Here is a 21,639-nt window from a genome sequence, read left to right on the forward strand (position 1 = left end):
ATGACGTCATATTCGGGTACCCATATTTATTTACATTTGTGTGTCATTGGTACACGTCTGGGTTTAATTGCATAAACGGCAAGTGTTCCTCTACTGCATGGGTTCTAGCTCTAGCTTTGTACTCCAACAACTAACTGTAAAGATAATTATGGCGGACTCGGACAGTAGCGAAAACTTTGAGGTGAGCTTTGACAGAAATTACACCTTTTACGTCAATGAACAACATTATTATTTATACCTGTTTGATATAAAACATCTGCTCTCATTTCTTGGTGAAAATTGTGTTGGTATATTGTGGCGGGGCTGCCGAGTTTATCCTCCAAAAAGGGACATGTGGCAGAGATGATGAGATTTGGAAATAAACGACGGACATGTTACGTCTGTGTCGTGTGACAGCTGCGGCCGGCGCGGGAGAGCGTGGGGCCGTTGCACGCGGGGGAGACCGTGTATAGTACCCGCTGCGTCATTTGCGTCCGTTCAAGCGGTTAGGGTACAGTTTCGAGACTTGATTTTAAAGTAACGCTTTTGCCTGCCTAAGTTTCATGCTTACAGTTACACTGTACTGTATAATCAGTCATGTCTAGTTATGTCTAGTTATATTTATCAATTCTATCCATTACCATTACTTTTAGTATTATTACATTACAGACCTAGGTCTACAGACTCTTTTGCTGAGTCTTAAAATTACTTTAAAAAGATTTAATTCATCGGTTGACAGCTAGCTAGCACCGCCGTTTTGAATGAAGACTAAATAAAAAGAGTGCGACATGATGATGATATTGTCGGTTTTAACTGTTTACCATATTATTATTATATTAATACTTTTGGAAAAGTTTCCGTATGGCGACACCACTTTTTCATTCGATACGAAATAATATAGTATCTAATTTACCTCAATGAGATATCCCTTTTTGTAAAAATAAGTGAAAAAGTGGTGGTGCCATGCAGAAAGTAATCCATACTTTTTTAATTATTTGTGGTGGCCTCCTTGTCCTTCGCGTTCTTTTCAATTTTTTGAAAACTTTTGTATCCTGCCACCGCTTTTTTTACCGAAAAACAAAAGGAATATCTCATTTTCAGAGTAAATATTTTATAATTAAATTATCTTTTTATAGTATAAAGAATGCTAGTATATAAATATTATAATTGAAAAGTGGTAGCAGGATACAGAAATTTTGCCTCTGTTTTTTTTTTTCAATCTTGACATATTTATTATTATAAGTGTTCACTTTCATTGTTGAGAAAATAGAATAAGGTGTGTGATAAAATACAAAAATTAGTTAGTGACTGTAGCAATGACATCACAACACAACGAACACATAGTTCTTTTTCCTCCACCTTCCCGTCATTGACTTTGTTTTTTGTGGTGTTCCCCGCCTCTAGTACAGTAGTCAAACCGCACACTTCTTGCAACTCCCCTAGCAGTGGCTGTTGAAGCCTGAATGCGCCACAGCACCTTGTAAACCCTTACAAGGTGTTACATAAATGGGTCTCATAATTTCAAAATCCTGTCTGGAAATGGATAATGATAAGTGAAAAGTGTCCCAGTGCAGTGGGTTGACTCGTCTGTAGATAAAGCTCTGTTTAAAAATTAGTGAGCAACAATTGCCAATGTTGTAAGGTTAAGAGTTCCTTGCTTACTAAGTGTACTACATGTACATTTGTAGCCGCAAAAAAACATGGGCAACAAATGAATTTTTAGGCCAGCCAGGCTCTTGAAAGAACATGCTCACCTACCCCCCCCCCAACCTGCCATGAATGAATCATTTCCTCCAGATTGCTTCAAGGACGTCTTTCTTAAAGAATGGTTCATGTCTTTTGTACATGAAGTTGACCATGTGGTAATGCTAAATGTTGGGGGAATAATTTTAATCACCACCTGTGTATGTAATCTTTTGAAGAAATATGAAACGAGTGAACCACACGATGTGGGCTTCAAGCCTGTATGCTTTGTTTTTGAAAGGGCAAGGGCACCACTCCTTGGTAAAGGACACCCTATATGAGGAAATTTTTACTGTAAGGGCACCAAGCTTAGGCAATGACCAGGGGGCCTGGAGGCAATCGTCTTCATTACCTCTGATGAAGTATCAGGCCTGGCACTTGTGCCAATCAAATGTTTTTATTCCATTCTCATTTTAAATATTTTGTGGCCTTCCTTTATTTCATTGCATTACTTTTTTTTAGGGCTGTCTGTCTGTCTGACTGACTCCTTGTTTTTTTAACATACCGGTAAAACAAACAACTAAAACAGTGTCTGGGGAAAGTAGTTGCAGGAAGTCAAAAACCTGTTTGAGATAAGTGGTAGACCCATTAATCCAAGCATCCGAGACACTGTTTGGTAAATTAGTTAAAACGTAAACTGTGCACTCCTATAGCGTCCACCATTTGTAGGTTCTGGGTAAGTTTGTCTGTCTTCACACCAAAACTAAACAGTGCACTATAGACGATGTGACCTCTGAAACTATAACATGATTTGGCAGCCAGCTAGAAAGTGTATGCAATCTTACCATGTCTACTTATCTTTTTGCCCAGCGAAACATGAGGTATACAGTGTTTTATCAACAGGGGGGGTTTGAATGTAAACATAGGTCACATTGTCTATATCTAATGTCTACTATTTCAAGATATGACAGGAAACAATACTATGAGTCTTTTAGGTCTGTGTGCATTTGTCTATAATTATAATACCAAAGCCAATAGGATGCTGTAGTATTCATGACACTAATTGGTTATGGGTAAATTTGTCACAGTGCAGGCTGCTGTACCATGGTGCTGTGTCAATTTAATTAAAGGAACACGTTGCCTTGTAACCATTTGTTATAAAATGCATATAATTAGAAAGATGTTTTAAAAGTAGAATGCAATGATCCACACAAACTTGCCTTCAATTGCGTGGTTTTCCCTTCACTTTGCGAACTAACACGGTTGGCCAAAAATTTGACTCCCAGAAATGGCAGGCTGTGTTATCCGACGATGTAAAAGGAAAACCGTGCAATTTTGAGGCATGTTTGTGTGGATCAATGTATTCTAATTTTAAAACATGTTTCTAACCATGCATATGATAACAATGGTTACAAACCCTTTTTCAAAGACAAACTCGACCGATCCAAGGCAACGTGTTCCTTTAAAACCTTGGACTGTGTTTATGTATGTATTACAACATCATCACAGTGTAGGCTTTCTTATTATTAAATATCCATACATGTAGTTTGTTTATCATTCAAAACCACAATGGATTATAATGTAGATTGTGTAACATGCCTTCATCTCATGATATAATAATGGAGGCTGGCATTGTCTTTTATTCAGCACCACAGTGGACGACAGTGAATGGTCAGACAGTAGGAGGGTTGGCTGTGTACAGTAGTGTACAGTAGTATGAACCTCCGATTATCTACTCCGCGGCAGTAGAATAAAGCAAGACAGTTCCCTAAGAACAACTCTACCTGGCAAGTAGATACACACATGGTGTTACCGCAAACCAAAAATACATTGATACCTCACCATGCAATGCCTCAAATCCTTTATAGTATGCATTCATTACATATAATATCAAACTGAAGGCTGCCATTGCTTTTAACATTGATTATTTCATGTACATGTACAGTACACATTTATAAGTGGTAGTGAATTATAAAACTAAATATTAATTATTGGTGGGATCCCAAAATGTATTTGTTGCCATGTACAAACAACTTTGCCTCATGTGTACTTTGACCGTTGTCCATGGCATTATACCAAGAGCTGTTGTATGTTTTTGCTCTGATACAACTAGACTAGCCCAACATCATGTGTCAAAATTTTGTCAGAGAAAAACCCTTGGAGTTTATCCCTCATCAGTGATTAGCCAGCACCAGCAGGACCAATTAGCTTGCTGTTTCACTTGTCCATCAGCTTTTGTTCATATAATCATAAATAGGGATGCTTAATTCTCAGCTAGCCAGCTTGACCAATTGTTGAGAATTTTGACTGATCCTCTGTAAGCTTGGGCGATATCACGATATTATCGAATATGGCGATACTAATTTGGAAACGATTTCGATATCGGATCGATTTGGTTTTAATCAAAATATTGATGTATCGCGATATCGATTAAGTATCGCAATATCACGATGTATTTCCTAGCTGAGACATCATGCACCCCATAGGTTTGGAGTAAAACCAGAAGAATAGGTCATTAGAACACCTCTCTTATGCTATGACTGTCTCTTCTACAACTTTCACTGGGAGTTTGAAGACTGATGATGTCAAACTTAATTAATCGCGATTATATCGAATATCGCAATTTATTGTCGGCGATATATTGTGAATAAAATAAATCGATATTAAAAAAAATTCCTCTGGGAGTCTGGTCCTCAGATGTTTCAGCTGGCAATTGGCCAGCCTGGGCATATCGCTACTAATGAGAGAATGCTACACCTTTCTATGGTTGCCAATAGCAGACCTGATTATTCACAGCACCATTGTTGCCTCTAGGCAACAACAGTGATTGTCTCCATGCCCCCTGGTCATTGCCTTTGTGCCCTTGAATAGAAATGTTCAATTTCCACATACCTGTAGGGTGCCCCTTGACCAAGAAGAAAATACCTTGGTGCCCTTGCCCTTTAACAAATGAAGCATACATGGTTGCAATATTGATAATACAAGTTATCACACAAGCGCGAGTGGAATACGGAATCCCATATCCAACGAGGCCAAAGGCCGAGTTGGATATGGGACGCAGACGCGCTATATTTTCCGTATTTCCACGAGCGCGCGTGTGATAACGTATTTATCTTCAAGCAAACTTGGCGCGTGACATAGAACACACAAGACGCATGGTGGTGATATTAGCCGTGCAATATAGGTTTTTATCACCACTCCATTCTGCCAATCTGATTGGAGGATTAGCGCGTACTTGAAGATAAAAACAATTATTGCTTTCAGAACAACTGTGAATGACTTTGAATCCCAAACACCCAGTTCCTGTCTCTGGACTCATCTATACTATAATAGCGCTTAAATCGCATGGGCGCTGCCATGTTGTTTTCACGTCAAGTGGTGCCCGCACCCTGCTAAAAAGATGCGTTCTGGGGAAAATTTCGGGGTACCCCTGGGTTGGGGGTATTTGTTTTTTGTGACGTCACAGTTTAAAGCGCGAGCGTGTAGTAACTTTGGGATTGCGGGCAGGCATCCTTTGTGATGTCACAGTCACAGCGCGAGCGTCCAGGCTTCGCGCATACAGTAAAGAACAATGCATGGGATCGGGTTAAAATTCTCAGCTTTGAAAATCGTTTTTTTTCGTTAATTTCACAGGTGGCGCATATCATTAAACAGCGAAGGAATAAGAGAGGGAAGCTTGAATACCTCGTCCGATGGAGAAACTACGGAAGCAGTGATGATTCGTGGGAACCTGTGGAGAACCTTCGCAACTGCACAGATGTCTTGGATGCCTTCAACGATCGCATCATGCGGGAGAAGGGTCTCTTCCCTAAGTCGTCCCCATCACACCATAAATCAAAGAAAGGGAAGACTTACAGCAAGGATCGCTCCAAACGGAAGTTACACTCTAAAAAGACCCGGAAGGAATCCAAATCAAAGACTTCCTTGGATGGACTAATGACACTCAAAAGAGAAGGCCCTCAAGATGAGTTTAAGATTGAAATTAAGAACGAAACGGATTTATTTAATGGAAATGGTATACCTCTGGACGGTATAGTGCCGCTGGAACCATCTCCTTCTTCGTTATCGTCAACGTCGGAGGTTAAGACGAATGTCTCACCAGTTATTGTGAGGAAATTTCACCGTGCTAGATCGATGTCGTGTATGCCGTACGATACCTCAGTGAAGACTGATTTGATGAATGGAGATGGCCATAATGACAGGAAGAGGAGGAGAGTCAACAGCCTTCGTGTTGACAACGGAGATATTACAGGTAGCTTCAACCAAATCCATTATTATTTGTAGACCCCTTTTAGGCCATGGGCCGAAGGGCAAAAAGTCCTCTAGAAATAGGAAAATGCTGCAGCCCCAGGGGTGAAGGAGAGATCTATACATCAAAATGTAGGGAATGGTGTCCTCTTTAAGAAAAAACAATGTTCTCAAAAAAATACTGGTTCGCAAGCGAGAAATCCAAGATGGCGGCTATTTATTTGTAGAAATGTGTAAGAAACACCCTAAAATGAACAGCCTTTATACAAAAAGTTGTCCTGTTGCATAGAAATTATAATTTGGAAGGATTTCACAAAACATGAAAAGTTCCCGTTTACAAAATGGGTGCCATTTTTTTGTTAAATAGCGCATTTTTAGCAAAAAGTCATTAATTTACTATAAATACAGTCATTACATGCACAACTTTTGCATGCTGTGAAGAAACTTTGTTGAGCCGAGTATAAAGTCATTAGTTTTCCCTAACTGGCATACATGAACTAGTTTTATATGCTTTGAAAAACCAGAAATGGGGGGGGGGGGGTGGATAATGTGCCCCCTTTAGTCTGGGTTAGCCACGCCCACCAAAAATTTCAAACATCACAATTACAAATGTACACGTCTCCTGCAATATTATGAAGGGGTAAATATTTTGTGAATTGCATAATTATTTTTTACAGTATGTACAGGTAAATGTAGATCATGGAAGTTACTCCAGTGTCTGTGCCCCCCCCCCTTCCCTGACAGAGACTTTTTTAGAAGGAACCGCTGGCATAAATATGGAACATTTTAATAATATGGCGTTTTTTCACTTTAATGATTTAGCTATTATAAGGGAAGGTCGAATAGAAGTCATGGCTGACAAGAAAGAAAACCTGAACTAGCGCCCTGACTAGCCCAGCACAATTTTAAAGGGCAAGTTTATTCTCTAAGCCATCTACGTGTTTGGAAAAGAAGAGTGAAATCATAATTTGAATTATACATGTAGGAATGACAGTGAAGCCACATAGACAGTTCTATTTGTAATTTTCACAAGACACAGGTGCGTCAAACAACTTTGTTAGTGTATGTAAAGGCCTAAAGACAAATATAAAAAGTAAAACCGGTACATACTCCGGTGTTTCAGATATCTGTAATAGTTAAGACGCAATCATTGTAAAACAAAGAGCACTTTTATGGAACAGGCTATTCTAAAACAATTGGAGGCTTATTTTTGTTGTAAACAAACATTTGGACTGGAGAGAGGGAAGGGCGTTGGATAATTGGTCGGGGGGGGGGGGGGGGGGAGAAAGGTGTGGTGAGGAACAGCATGCATCTTCCATGAAGTTTCCCATATGTATGGTTTGTCTAGAAGCATTCCAAGTGAGATGCTGTAGTTTCTCATAACGTATGAAATGTCATATCTGTGTTAAATCATAATTATTATTACGTACAATTTAATGCCGGCATGTTATATGTTTGTGCAAGGCATTAGTTATTACACAATAATAGTGTACATATAACGTTTGTATCTTGTCGGTTCACCCTTAATAACGCTGCCAAATACTGATTTAGGGTGTGCTGAATCTCGAGCAAGATATTGGAATGTGTCTGCTTCTTGTGTAGCTACTCGAGTATCCAGTTTCCCTTCTTTTTGAAAACGTTCTCCTTTGTAAAGGACGAGGTTTAAAAAGGTAGTTTGTTGTTCAGATATCTTCAAGATGAATATCAATGTTGGATGCAAGTGGTTGAGCGTCCTAATGAAATCCTCCGCCCTGCTTCGGTTGCCATTGCAAATGATTAGAACATCATCTCTATTATCTCATATAGGACACTATTTCGGGGTTGTTCGGGAGAATTGTTTCTTTTTCTTCTTCAGCAGTGGGGGTTGAGAAACTTGAATATTTCCTTGGATATTATCCATTCTTTTAACAGATTAGTTACGGCCTGGTAGACCGCAGCTGTGATTTCACTTGTTAAATCGTCGTCAACCAACTTATAGTGCGGCCCAGATAGTTGCCTAGTCCCCTCGTGTATATAGTCTGATTTATTGATAATGCAAATACCCCTGGCTTTGTCAAATGGTTTTATGGAAATTGTTGTTTTGTTTGACTTTGACGTCTGCTTTAGTCAATTTGTCACACATTTTTAATTTTTGCTTTGGACATCTCCTCCAGTGTACCTTCAATGTACGATTCTAGGTATGTGTTAAAGATGACTTGAATTGAAGATTCCGTATTGATGACGAAGGGTTATATTAGGCTCTGCCTTTGTTTCCCCGCCATTAAAACGCTTAGTCTCAGTCATTTTTCTGAATAGCAGTTTCGAATGGCGTAGGATGGTAGACCGTTTGGGAATGAAGTTCAAACCACGCAAAAATACGATTAGCTCAATATCTGTAAAATGTGTGTCTGACAGATTTTCTACAAATTGCTGACTTTTTGCTTTTTGCTTAAGAATATCTAACCTCTCCATTCTCTTGTTGGTTTTGGATATAAATGTTTCTGGAGAGGATAGATATAACATCTTCCTTCAACTGAAACCCATAACCAATTTGCCTCCAGTAAAACGTTGGTAGACCTATATGTAAAAAACACATGATGTATGTACGTCTTACCCGTACAAATGTTTCTTTTCTAGGTCAATTCCATGGCAGCTTTCTTCTCTAAACCATCTAACTTTTTCCATGTACTTACACATTCAATAACTTTATCCCAAGAAGTCTTTAAATGCAATAACAGGTTCAAATTCTTCTTTTGTAACACGACAAACACCCACTGCATTAATTCCCTCCATGCATGCACTGTCTGACATCTGTGTTGTTACACAAACAAACTAACAATCTCACACTCGTTCCCATGGGTAGTGAGTTTATGTGTACTAAAGTCCCATAGCACCATTTTCGTGATATTTGGGAACAAGGTTGTAACTCCAATAATTTTGCCTCCAAAGGGGGCTTAGAAAATCGCCTTTTTTGAGGAACCAAACCAAACTTTGAACTTGAACATTGTAAATTATTTATTATGAATACCTTCTCTATGATATTATGAACTCAAACCTTCTTCACCCCTGACCCTGCAGCATTTTGACAGAATAAATGGCTTGGGCCCATGGCCTATTTGCATAACGCAAATGCTACAGGGAATCGGAGCTTATAATGCAAGCATTTTTGCGCACGAAGAACTGCTATCGTCCATTCATTGGCGTCTTTTGTTGAGCCTGGTGAGGGGTCTTTTCTTTTTTTTATAAAGCATGTAAACACAAAAAACCTTTGCTTAGCAAATGTTACCAGCCTGAACATCATACAGTTTCAATTGCTGCGCCTGGTACATTGGTCATTCCTTGCTAAGCCAAGAAATTTCTGCGTAGCAAAATTTTTGATTTTTAAATTAAAAACCGAAAAATTTAATTATTATGCGTTGTGATACTGAGTTCTTATACCGCTTTCGGCCTTTTCATTTAGTCTTAAGATCTTAATTTTAAGACTTGCCTAATTCTTGAGTAGAGGTAACAGCATCTGAGTTGTAAAAAATACTTTTACAAAACGTATCTTGCAGAGAAATCAGTAGAATCGCCGACAACCACACCTCCCAGCACCCCAACAAACGGTGACTCCAGGCTCACGTTCGTCCCATTGTTGACCCCCGTTATCAAGCTCCACGACTTCACCAACGGGAATCACATCAAGCTACCATCACCAAAGTCTCTCCTCTCCACGGAGAAGTTCCTCAGGGCCAAACTGAAGCAGAAACAACGGGATGTAGCGGACAGGTTTAGCGGCGAAATGTTGCTGCGACGGGTTTCACAGTCGAGTCTCAGCAGTGAGGAGGACGAAGGGGAGAGGTAACACTTTATTTATTTATTTTTTAGAAAAGCAAACTTTATTATGATTTTAGTCAAAAGCCAAATGGAGAGAAGACAACAAAAAACAGAGAATTATTCCTGGGGAAAACTAATGCATTTGTAAGATCATTCAAAATAGTCAATGTCAAAAAAACAATTATTTTTTGGTATAATTTTTGTTATAATTGCCTAATAAACATAATTATAACACACAGTGACACTGCTTGCTTGTTCTGTATTATGGCTGGCTGAAACATGGTCTCGTGGGGTAAACTAATAATACAGTGTAGTGATTGTGCGTACGTTTTTTGGGAATCTTTGAAAATAGTGCCTTGTTACAGCACCCTCTCTTGACGTGTACCGTGACCAGCAACTACCAAACTCCCTTTTTTTTCCAGATTTCTGTTCTTATTTCAAATTTAAGACTGAGGTGCGTTATAAAACACATATTGGTTGGCATACCTTGTAATTAGGTAACTATTCCCCCTCGGGCCTGTGAGTGACCAGAAGAGGGGCATGTTTCCCTAGGAAATAGGTCCTTCTTCGTGTCACTCAAAAGTCCCTCGGGGGAATAGACATACACTAGTTACCTCATTGCCAGTCAATATGTTTATACTATTAACTGCAGGGTTTGCCCTAAGCCTTTTTAGTGTCTGGCCTACGGGACCAGTTAGTTTGACAATTAGTCCGTGCGTCAAATGATTGGTTTTATATTAGTCCTTGTTTTTCCATCAGGCAGCTCGACATGCCAGCATTCGCTCCTTCGTTTAACTAATTTGGGTTGAACAAAGAAACTTGATTAGAGCGGAGCTTCAACCTTTGACATATTTATTTAATTAAATTTTTGTATTGTTTTCCTTTTTGCTTTTTTTTTTATAGTGTGAGTCAGCTTGAATGCACTAACATGCATTTACTATTTGTGAAACACATTATATTATTGTAATATATTTCAGGGCTCGATGAAACTCAAAAAGACAGCAGGGCTTTGTACCTAAAAATGTTTACTGGACCAGGGTTTATTTTACAATGACCTGAGCTTTCAACAGAGTTTTGCATGTAACTATTTTTTGTTTGAAGAACCCTTTAGACTAGAAACGAATTCTCAGTCATTTGTGTTATTTGGTTAGTATATTTTCATACTCAACGGAAATGTTTTACCTGATTTTCTGATTTTAAATACTGACGATTTATTGCTCAATTGAAAAACACAAGACCACCTGACTTGTCAGGTCATGAGTTTACTGGCCTGGGACTAAAAGTACTGGACCCGCGGTCTAGTGTTAAATTCAAATAATAGCCAACATTTATAAAGCGCATAAGCAACAGCATCAATGCGCTTGTTTAAAAACATTCAAATGGTTAAGCTACACAAAAAGACAATAAAAAAATAGCCGACGCTACACACATTAAAAATTTTTACAAAAATGGAGAGTTGAAACCAACGGTTCTTTTCAGAACCACCCCAACTCATTAGAGATAGTCATTACATAGTGTTACCTCAAACCTTTCCATATTGTATTTCCACCATGCAAGGATTCAAATCCTACTTAAAAATGGATGAACAATAAAGGCTACAAATTCAAGCCATGTGTTTACAATCTTGTTTTGTTTACTCTTTCTTGATTATTCCACAGGAGGTTCAGTCTGAGACAAAGCGACAATCTGTTTAAATATAAGGAAGTGTGTGTGAGGAAATACCCGGAGTACACACAGGTCTGGTTCTTCACCAACTCCCATTCCAGAAATGCCCTCAATGTCAAGGTACAGGTCATCGACCTCTATCTCTCTTCTTTGTTCTCTCATATGGATTATATTAACTGTTCTTTAAAGCCATTGAACACTTTCGGTAAACAGTATTGTCCAAAGGCCCACACTGCGTGTATCACAACTTATAAAATAACAAACCTGTGAAAATTTAGGCTTAATCGGTCATGGGAGTCGGAGGAAAATAACGGGAAAACACACCCTTGTTTCCGCACGTGTCGCCGTGTAATGACATGTGTTTAAAATAAATCTGTAATTATAATTGTTTTAATGTTTCTCAAAAAGTAAAGCATTTCATGGAATAATATTTCAAGAGAAAACTTTCACCAGTACCTTCTGTAAACCCTTTAAGTTATTTGTAAATCAGTGAACTTTTATTTTTTTTTTCTGTTCCGAAAGTGTCCAATGGCTTCAAAGACCCTTTACACTAATGGTAATTTTCAAAGACCAGTCTTCTCACTTGGTGTTTGTCAGCATTTGCATAAAATAACAAACCTGTGAAAATTTGAGCTCAATTGGTCCTCGAAGTTGCGAGAGAGATAATAATGAAAGAAAAAACACCCTTGTCACACAAAGTTGTGTCCTTTCAGATGTTTGATTCTGAGACCTCAAAATCTAACTCTTGAGGTCTCAAAATCAAATTCGTGGAAAATAACTTCTTTCTCAAAAACTACCTTATTTCACAGGGAGCCTTTTCTCACAATGTTTTATACCATCTAGATCTCTCCCCATTACTCGTTACCAAGTAAGGTTTTATGCTTATAATTATTTTAAGTAATTACCAATAGTGTCCACTGCCCTATACCTTATAGGGGCGGATTTTGCAAAAAGTTTGAATTAGTCTTATCTCGAGTTACGACAAGTTACTCCTCCTATTTTAGGAATAGCTCTAAGTTTTTCATAACTTCAAAAAAATCCCAAGTTAGGACGACCTTTGTGAAATCAACCCCTGCACTCTATTGGTAATTACAAAAAATAATTGTTAGTAGAAAATATACTGGGTAATGGAGAGCTGTTGATAGTATAAAACATTGTGAGAAACGTCTCCCTCTGAATTAACATAGTTTTTGAGAAAGAGGAAATATTTCACTGAAATATTAAAAGACTGTACGCCTGAAGCCTTTTTTAGGTATACGAAAGCACAATAACTTGTGCAACAATAGTTTTTTTTTTTTCTCGTGCAACTTTGACTGATGACCAATTGAGTCCAAATTTTCACAGATTTGTAATTTTATATTTGGATACACTTCTTTCTCCTAATTCTTAGGCTCTGCAGGAGCTGACCGACATCTTGGATAAATCGGCCAAGGATGAGACGAGGGTCCTCTTGCTGACGGGGTCTGGGAATGTCTTCTGCTCAGGGTTGGATCTTCAGATGTTGGTTACAACGGAACACAAGAAAAAAGTGGCTCGGAAGCTGGCAGAGGCACTCAGGTCAGGAAGAGATTTGTGTTTGTGTTTTATTTTTTTCGATGAATAAATTTGAAGTTTTCTTATAACTTGATTTAATATAAATGCCAGCTTGAAATAACTGCTACATCAGCGGTTTTCAAAACGGACACAAACAAAATGTATACTTTGCATTTCTACAATTTGCATGTTTCCCTTCATCCTATGATCTTCCATCTTTTAAGAGGAACGTAAATTCCTACCTTCAGCTCCACTGAGTTTCTGCATGTCTATGTTTTCTTCCTTGTAGCCCTTAACCTAGAGTGGCTTTTAGCCTTGTTTTGGGCGACTTGCATGAAAAAAAAATTAAAAAAGATATTGCTATTTACAACATCTTAATTTTCAACCTATTCAGGGTATTCATCAATGCCATGATCAACTTTCCCAAAGTGATTGTGGCGGCCGTCAATGGGACTGCCGTGGGTCTTGGGGCTGCTATCCTCCCCTTGTGTGACATCGTCTACAGCAGCGACAAGGCAGAGTTTCATCTTCCGTACGCAGCACTCGGCCAGCCACCCGAGGCCTGCTCCTCTTTCACCTTTCCCAATGCCATGGGTCTTCCAGTGGTGAGTTAAATCCTTCATGATGACCCCCCTCCCAACCTTTTTTTGGTTCATGTGAAAAGGGTATTTGTTGGCTTTGTTTAAAGGAACACGTTGCCTTGGAACGATCGAGTTGGTCGTTGACAAGCGTTCGTAACCGTTTGATATAAAATGCATATGGGTAGAAAGATGTTGTTAAAGTAGAATACAATGATCCACACAAACATGCCTCGAAATTGCACGGTTTCCTTTTACCTCGTCGACTAACACAGTCGGCCATTTATGGGAGTCAAATTTTTGACTCCAATAAATGGCCGACCGTGTTAGTACGCACTACGCACAGTTAAGGGAAAACCATGAATTTTCGAAGCAAACTTGTGTGTTTAAAATAAATCCGTAAATCTCGATCTCGAGAATTGATATTGCTTTAAGGTTTTCTCAAAAAGTAAAGCATTTCATGGAATAATATTTCAAGAGAAGTCTTTCACCATTACCTTCTGTAAACCCTGTAAGTTATTTGCCAATCTGTGAATTTTTTTTTTTCTGTACCGAAAGTGTCCAATGGCTTAAATGAAATCAAGTGACTAAAAGCAAAAGATTTTTTTAGGCTGACTTTGATCTTTGCTTTTCTTCAGGCGTGCGACCTCTTGTACAGCGGCCGGAGAATGACTGCCTTAGAAGCATGTGCCTCGGGTCTGGTCTCCCAGGTACTCTGGCCGAATAGCTTCATGAGAGAGGTCATCCCAAGGGTCAAGGTCATTTCTGGGAATTCGGTTAAGGTAAGAAGGAACGAAAGTCGGGTCGTGCCGAGGATGAGCTGTTAATCTCTGGTGTTTCTGATCAGCAGCTGAGTGTGGGTTTGAGGCCTACTCCTGACACCTGTATCCCTTATGCTAGACATTTTACCATTATTGCTTCGGTCTTTTAGATTAAAGGGTGTATGTACTTTTTGTAGGACAAAAAACACAATGTCCACTGATTTACACTTAACTGACACAGTTTGAAGATAATGATAGTAGAAAGCTTTCCTGAAAATATTACGTGCTGAGGTGCTGTAGTTTTTTGGAAATGAGTAAAACAATGTCATGAAAATAATTTTCTCGTCTCATGAGACAAATTGTTTTTAAAGCATTTACAAACGTATTTTCATGACATTGTTTTACTCATTTCTCAAAAACTACAGCACCTCAGTAAGTAATATTTGAAGGGAAGCTTTCCACTATCATTATCCTCAAACCCTGTAAGTTTAATGTAAATCTATGGACATTTTAAAAAACTACCCAAATCCTTTAAATACTTAATAATAATAGTATGAATACTATAATGCGCCGGTTTCCATCACACAAGATGCTCATGGCGCAAATCGGAAATTTAATTGAAAGAAAAAAATATAATAAATACAAAGCTACTACAAGAACCAAATAGAAAACGGAACAAAACTTTATGGGCTATAAGCTTGAGTGAACAACCATGTTTTGAGAGTTTCCTTAAAACTACTCAAAGAAGATATGTTTTGAGGAAGTTTATTCCAAAGAAGAGGACCAGCATTAGAGAAAGATCAATCCCCCAGGAATTGTGAGTGAGAGATACAACAAGAAAGGACAAATTGGAAGATCTAAGGCTCTTAGCAGGCTTATACTTGGTCACTATTGAAGAATTATGTTTAGTTCCCTGACTGCGGTTGGATAATATCTCCCTGATTGCAAGATGCAAATGTTGGCTCTCTCTCTTTTATACATGTAAGTCAATTAGGGCGTTCACCGCCCCGTGTTGGTCCAAGAAATGAACTCCTTTCAAGTCTCCTTGTCTAGAGCGGTTGTTGTTGCTACTTGTTTAAGTGCACGAATGTTGTCAGTCCGTCTAGCTTTCGGCCTTCCTTTTCCAGTACGACCAGCAAAACGTCCTTCCAAGCATTGCTTCTTAAGATTTCCCCCGTCTCTGCATGTAATTGTGCACAAAATACTCCAAATGTCGGCAGGCTTGTGTAAAATGATGTATTTTGTTTTCTTACCCAGGGTATCCAAATGACAAAGTCGCTCGTGAGAAGTCACTTGAAATCCAAGCTGGAGTTTACCAATGAGAGTGAATGCGCCGCTCTTCAGGAGAGGTGGGGAACTTCCGAGTGCAACAGGCTCATCAGGAAACATCTAGAGCTCACGTGAATTTTAGTGTGTTGAAGAAAAAGGAATGTAAATTTGAGTGTATGGTGAACACAAACATCCGTTAAATTTTAAAGGAGTGAAACCTTCTGAACAACATCTTTTATAGTGGAAGAAAGTTGGCTTTAAAAAGTTGGAGGTATTAAGATGAGTTCAGACAATGGAAGGGCTTCTGGGCTTGTTATCTTTATCAGGAAGCTAGCAAGATCCTAAACAGATGAGAGGGTGGACTTCTCGATGAAAGCAAACAATTTTTTACCCAGCGAGGTTTCAAACTTGAAAAGAGTTTGAAAGAAATATGGATATCGTCAAAAACGGTCATTCTGAAGACAACAGTAAAGATTCTTCTCCTGAGCAAGATGAGAAGGCTGTACCTTTAAGGAGTTCTGGTGGTCCTGAAAAAGACTTTAGTGTTAATAAATCAACAGCTTTCTTCTGAAGACCATCAGAGCATACTGATCGAAATGTTGAGTTGTTACTCCATCGGTGATATTTATCGAAAGGATGTTACTGCAAATCTCACTAGAAGATTACTTTGAAACTATAATATACTTTGTTATTATTTTGGTAGTATAAAAAGCTACCATATGGCCAGTAATATTTAAATGTTTATGTTTATTGTGGAGCACATTAATCGAGCAAGTTGTTACTGCCAGAAGACTCCAGCGGCGCTAGAAGGCAGTTGCATCCATGTACAGTTCTGATAAAACTTGTGGACATTTCAATTTTGTATGTTCTTGAGGATTGGAATGGTCACAATCTTTTCAGAAAAAGGTTGTACATTCTCTGAAAATGAAAGGTATGGGCATTTTGTATAAAAAATATATCGTCGGCTCAGTGCTATTAGGTCGATAATTGACATTTCATTCTCGTAATAATCAAAAGGTTGTGTGTAAAATACGTATACATTTTTAAAATGAATCAAAATCCACAATTTTTTTTGTAGAAACAAAATGTTTCTTTGTAAACAGTGTAGTGTGCATATTGGGACAGCGTGGCATTAACACGTTTATGAGTTGCCGCCCATAATGGTATGAGCGTGGCAGCAGTAGCCACCTGTGACATTTGTGCAAGGAGTCACGCCCCTTTCACACAAGTAGAATTTAGCAATGGTCCCTTGCTAAATTGTATCATGGTTGTAAAAATGTGAAGGCTATAGTAAACCAAGGCAACAGCACCAAATACAAAGCACACTAGTCGTCACTAGTCGTCACTAGTCGTCAGCTAAACAGAAATGAGAAGGATACCAGTCGCACATGGTGCATGTGACATGGTAGTTTGGCAGGTAACCATATTTAAGTAAGCATAATGTTGTACACAAAACCTTTTTGTACTTCAGAAGCTCTATGATATTGGACACAGATGTGCAATAGTTGTTGAGCACTGAATACTTTGACCGCACAATCTAATGAAGTCTCTAACTTTGAAGTCTCTAACACCCTTTTCAGACAGGCACTTTTCGTTTCAGACAGGTGAACTTAATCTTACATTTACATTTAGGTTCAGCTCATGACCAGATCGATGGCTGAAACCAAGTCACGGTAGAGTCGTTCCAATCGATTTCCTTTTCTTTCTTTTTTTACTTCTAGTCCATCCGGTCGCTCCTAAATATTTCAGGCTCCAAACCTTTCATGTACTTAATTCAGAATCGGAGTCGTGCCTGTCTGGACGTCTCTAACCTCACGTTAAAATAGTGTATCTCTTCAAGTAATCATCCCAAAAAGGTTTGATGATGTCAACTATTATGGTCACGTACGTTATGGTTTGGTTTGCCATTGTAGTATCAGAGTATGTGTGCAGTATTTGTAAATTTTATATAAAAAACAACAGTTACCACAGACTTACTGTAAAACTGTGGCGTGTGATGACCATCAACAAGTTCTTCCGTTTAATGTGGATGTATGCACAAGTATTAGAAAGTTTGAAGTACACATTTCACTTCCACAAAATACTCCCCCAAAATATTAATTACATTTAAAAGACCATGATTAAATCGTGTCATTATTTGACACTCGGCAATTAAACAATGGTTAAATCGTGTCATCATTTGACACTCTGCAATTAAAATATCAAGATATGAATGTTCGTAATTGTTTCCTTGCAAGAATGGTATAATCTTACTTCTTTTGTAAATTTTTTATAAATAATTGTGGCACCGTGAGATAGTGTGCAATGTGGCACTTTTTGCACTGCGCTTCCGGAGATCAATCAATAGTAAATATTTCTTTAAAAGCACTGGACACATAATAGCTACATTCGCGTAAAACCTTACTTGGTAAAGAGCAATGGAGAGCTGTTGATAGTGAGAAACAACTCCCTCTTGAAGTAACAAAGTTTTTGAGAAAGAGGTTATCAAGTATTAAAGGGAAGGTACACGTTTGGTAATTACTAAAAACAAAATTAACTTAAAAACTGACTTGGTAATGAGCATTGGAGAGCTGTTGATGGTATAGAACATTGTGGGAAACAACTCCCTCTGAAGTAATGTAGTTTTTAAAAAAGAGGTAATTCCTCACTATAATAATAAAATACTTCTAGCTAGAAGTCTTTTATTCCTATCTAAAAGCACATAAATTTGTCCAACAAGGGTGTTTTTTCTTTCATAATTTTCTCGCAACTTCAATGACCAATTGATCCCAAATTTTCACAGACTTGTTATTTTATGCTTATGATGGGATACACCAAGTGAGAACACTGGTCTTTGACAATTACCAATAGTGTACAGTGCCTTAAAAAGACTTCAGGCCTGAAGCCTTTTATTATGCATCTGATAGCACAACATCTGTGCATTTATTATTCTCTTGCAACTTCGATGACCAATTGAGTCCAATTTCAGATTTGTTATTTTACGCATATTGGGATACACCAAGTGCGAATACTGGTCTTTCCAATAATGTCCAGTACCTTTATAGACACTGGACACTATTGGTAATTGTCAAAGACTAGTCTTCACAGTTGGTGTATCTCAACATATGCATAAAATAACAAACCTGTGAAAATTTGAGCGCAATCGGTCGTCTAAGTTGGGAGATATATGAAAGAAAAACGCCCCTGTCGCATCATGGTCACACAAAGTTGTGTGCTTTCAGATTCTTGATTTCAAGACCTCAATTCTAAATCTGAGGTCTCAAAATCAAATTTGTGGAAAATTAATTCTTCCTCGAAAACTACGTCACTTCAGAGGGAGCTGTTTCTCACAATGTTTTATACTGTCAACCTTTCCCCATTACTCGTCATCAAGAAAGGTTTTATGATAATAATTATTTTGCGTAATGACCAATAGTGTCCACTGCCTTTAAAGGAGGATTGCACTTTCAGACACATGTACAAATGTAAGATGTTAACTGTAGCTTATTAAAATAAATGCCATAAATAATGCAAATGTTCTTTCCTTGAAGAGGATTATAATATTCCAATTCTTTTGTGAGATACCACAGTGTACATCCAAAAGATTCCTGACCGAGTTGCAACAATTTTAACTGAATTTAATTTTGGCTGGTAACCTCCTGTTAAGCAATGCTTTTTTGTGCTTAAAGGCTTTTATGAAATTGGCCCCAGGGTCCAGTGGCATTGCTCTGCTAAGCGCAAAATTCTGAGCACTTAAGTCAAACTCGGCATATACATTGATTTTTATTAACTTATCATAAATCAAACTGTGATATGTTTTACCAAAAATGTGAGGTTAATTTTTGAGATTTCAGTCCTTCTTTCCCCTCCTATTTTGCCTTTCTGTTAACTACCAGTTGACAAAAAAAACTGATAAGCAGAAAGTCCTGCTGAAAACAGGAAACACAATGTTCAGAACTTAAGCGGGTAACTCACTACTTCGGTTGAGTAAGCTTTATGTCCGTAGCAAGTCTTTGACAAAATGTGATTGACAAAAGTGTTCAAAATTTATTTATTAGTTTATGATGATTTCCATTTTCCCAATGCTTTCTGTTCTTCCTGGTTTTCTTTTAGTATTGTTTCTTTTTGTTATTTTGTTCTCATTTGTGTTTAGTGGGAGATCCCAATTTGGGTCAATGCCTGCTTTTCTCTCCCCCCCCCCTTCCCTCATTGTTTTAATGATGTTAACTTCTTCCAGAAATGTTAATTTTAATGTAGAAAATATATATATATATATTATTTTTACCACAGAAGTGTATGTTGTTTTAGTGATTACAATAATAAGTCAATCTATTTGTTACTTGAGTTTGGTTTTTTTGCCCCTTATTTCAATTACTTTCAAGAATGACTAGTCAGGGTGACATGTCTTTAGTTGGACAGCCTAATACTGATTTCATATTTTATGGGTTCTCTTTAAAGGGTCTTTGTACTGTTTTAGGACAAAAAATACAATGTCCACAGTTACACAGTTTAAAGATAATAATAGTAGAAAGCTTCCCTGAAAATATTACTTGCTGAGGTGCAGTAGATTTGAGAAATGAGCCAAACGATGTCATGAAAATAATTTTCGTCTCGGTGATCATGAGACAAAAATTATTTTAGCATGTAAAAATGTATTTTCATGACATTGTTTAACTAATTTCTCAAAAACTACAGCACCTCAGTATATAATATTTTAAGGTATGCTTTCTACGTTCATAAATCCTTTAAGCATTGTCATTTATGTGGGACTCAAATTGGAATAACAATCGCTGGTTTATATGTAGCGATGGCAAGCAGTCAACTACATGTAGCCAGGGCCCAATTTCATAAAGCTGTTAAGCAGAAGAACTTGACGCCAAATTTCTTGCGGAGAAATTTTTCACATGTATGGCAAATTCCTTTGGCAAACTCACCGGTGTCCAAATTTCATAGAGCTGCTGAAGCAAATGAATATAGAAATGAGCAGGATACCAGTCGGAAATGTTACGTCTGATTGACTAGTAACGCTGAATGAGTTTTCTTGCTGACTATAAAAACCTGCAACTGATTTCATGAAACGCTAGGATCAATCCTATCTCGAGTTAGGATGAGTAAACGGTCCTAACTTAGGATGGGTTCAATGTGGCGTATGCCTTTGGATACGGAACTTAACTCTTTTTAAGTCCTAAGATAAATCCTAAGTAAGGAAGAGTTTGGTGAAATCGACGGCTGTTCTGGTAAGCATACTTTTGTTGCGCTTAGCTACTTTTTGTGCTTAAGCAGCTCTATGAAATTGGGCCCTGATTTATTTCTATGGTGTGTTCACCAATACTAGCGGGACAAATGAAGACACTGCAAGCTACTAATGTAAAACACTTAATACAATAAACCGCGAATTTTGAATTGTATACTACCAATCACAATTTCCTATTGAATTAACACATATAAAAACCTATATTTAGTATTTTATATTGCCCTTGATGTAGTTTTGTACATAGTTCATTGTAAAAATAAAAAAAAATAAAAAAAAATGAAAAGAAAAGAAGAAAAAATGTGTTTACTCAACTGAATCTCTGATATGGCTTAATTTCAAAAATGTTGTGTAAAAGTTTACATTTTTTGTAAGGTTATAAAGGCACTTGACACGTTTGAAAATTGTCAAAGACTGGTTTGTTACTTGGTGTATCCCAACATATGAATATAATCTCAAACCTTCCAGAAATTGTTCTCAGTTGGTCGTGCATAGAGGTAATGAAAGAAAAAAACTTCCTTGTTGCACAAATTTGTGTTCTTTCAGATATTTTAGTGAGAAACTGGCTCTTTCTAAGAAACTTTTTTACTTTTAAGAGGAATTCGTTTCCTTCAATGTTTATACTATCAATGGCTCTTCGTTTGATCATTACCAAGTAAGTTTTTATGTTAATATATTTTGAGTAATTACCAACAAGTCCAGTGCCTTTAATCAGCTTGCCCAAGATAACCGTCTACCCATGTGAGTTAGGGTGTAGGAGATGGGTGTCTTGCTCTACCCCGATCCAAATGGCCAAACTTGTTCACATTTTGTACCGAATGATAAAATTCTAAAAATCAACTTGCCAGGTAGATTTTTTTAGAAATCTGTCTTCCTTCATATTCTTCTTCCGGGGAGT

General features: G+C 37.8%; 1 protein-coding gene across 1 annotated transcript; it reads left to right on the forward strand.

The window, feature by feature from the left end:
• The first annotated feature begins 112 nt into the window (after nt 1-112).
• On the forward strand, nt 113-17,435 carry LOC139934824 (chromodomain Y-like protein 2). Its single transcript, XM_071929227.1, has 8 exons — nt 113-181; nt 5,296-5,914; nt 9,444-9,729; nt 11,364-11,490; nt 12,761-12,927; nt 13,298-13,508; nt 14,120-14,263; nt 15,500-17,435. The coding sequence occupies exons 1-8, from the start codon at nt 149-151 to the stop codon at nt 15,644-15,646; spliced, it is 1,734 nt and encodes a 577-aa protein (XP_071785328.1). The 5' UTR covers nt 113-148; the 3' UTR covers nt 15,647-17,435.
• The last annotated feature ends 4,204 nt before the right edge of the window (nt 17,436-21,639 follow it).

The sequence above is a fragment of the Asterias amurensis genome, chromosome 3, assembly GCF_032118995.1.
Source record: "Asterias amurensis chromosome 3, ASM3211899v1".
Classification (NCBI taxonomy): domain Eukaryota; kingdom Metazoa; phylum Echinodermata; class Asteroidea; order Forcipulatida; family Asteriidae; genus Asterias; species Asterias amurensis.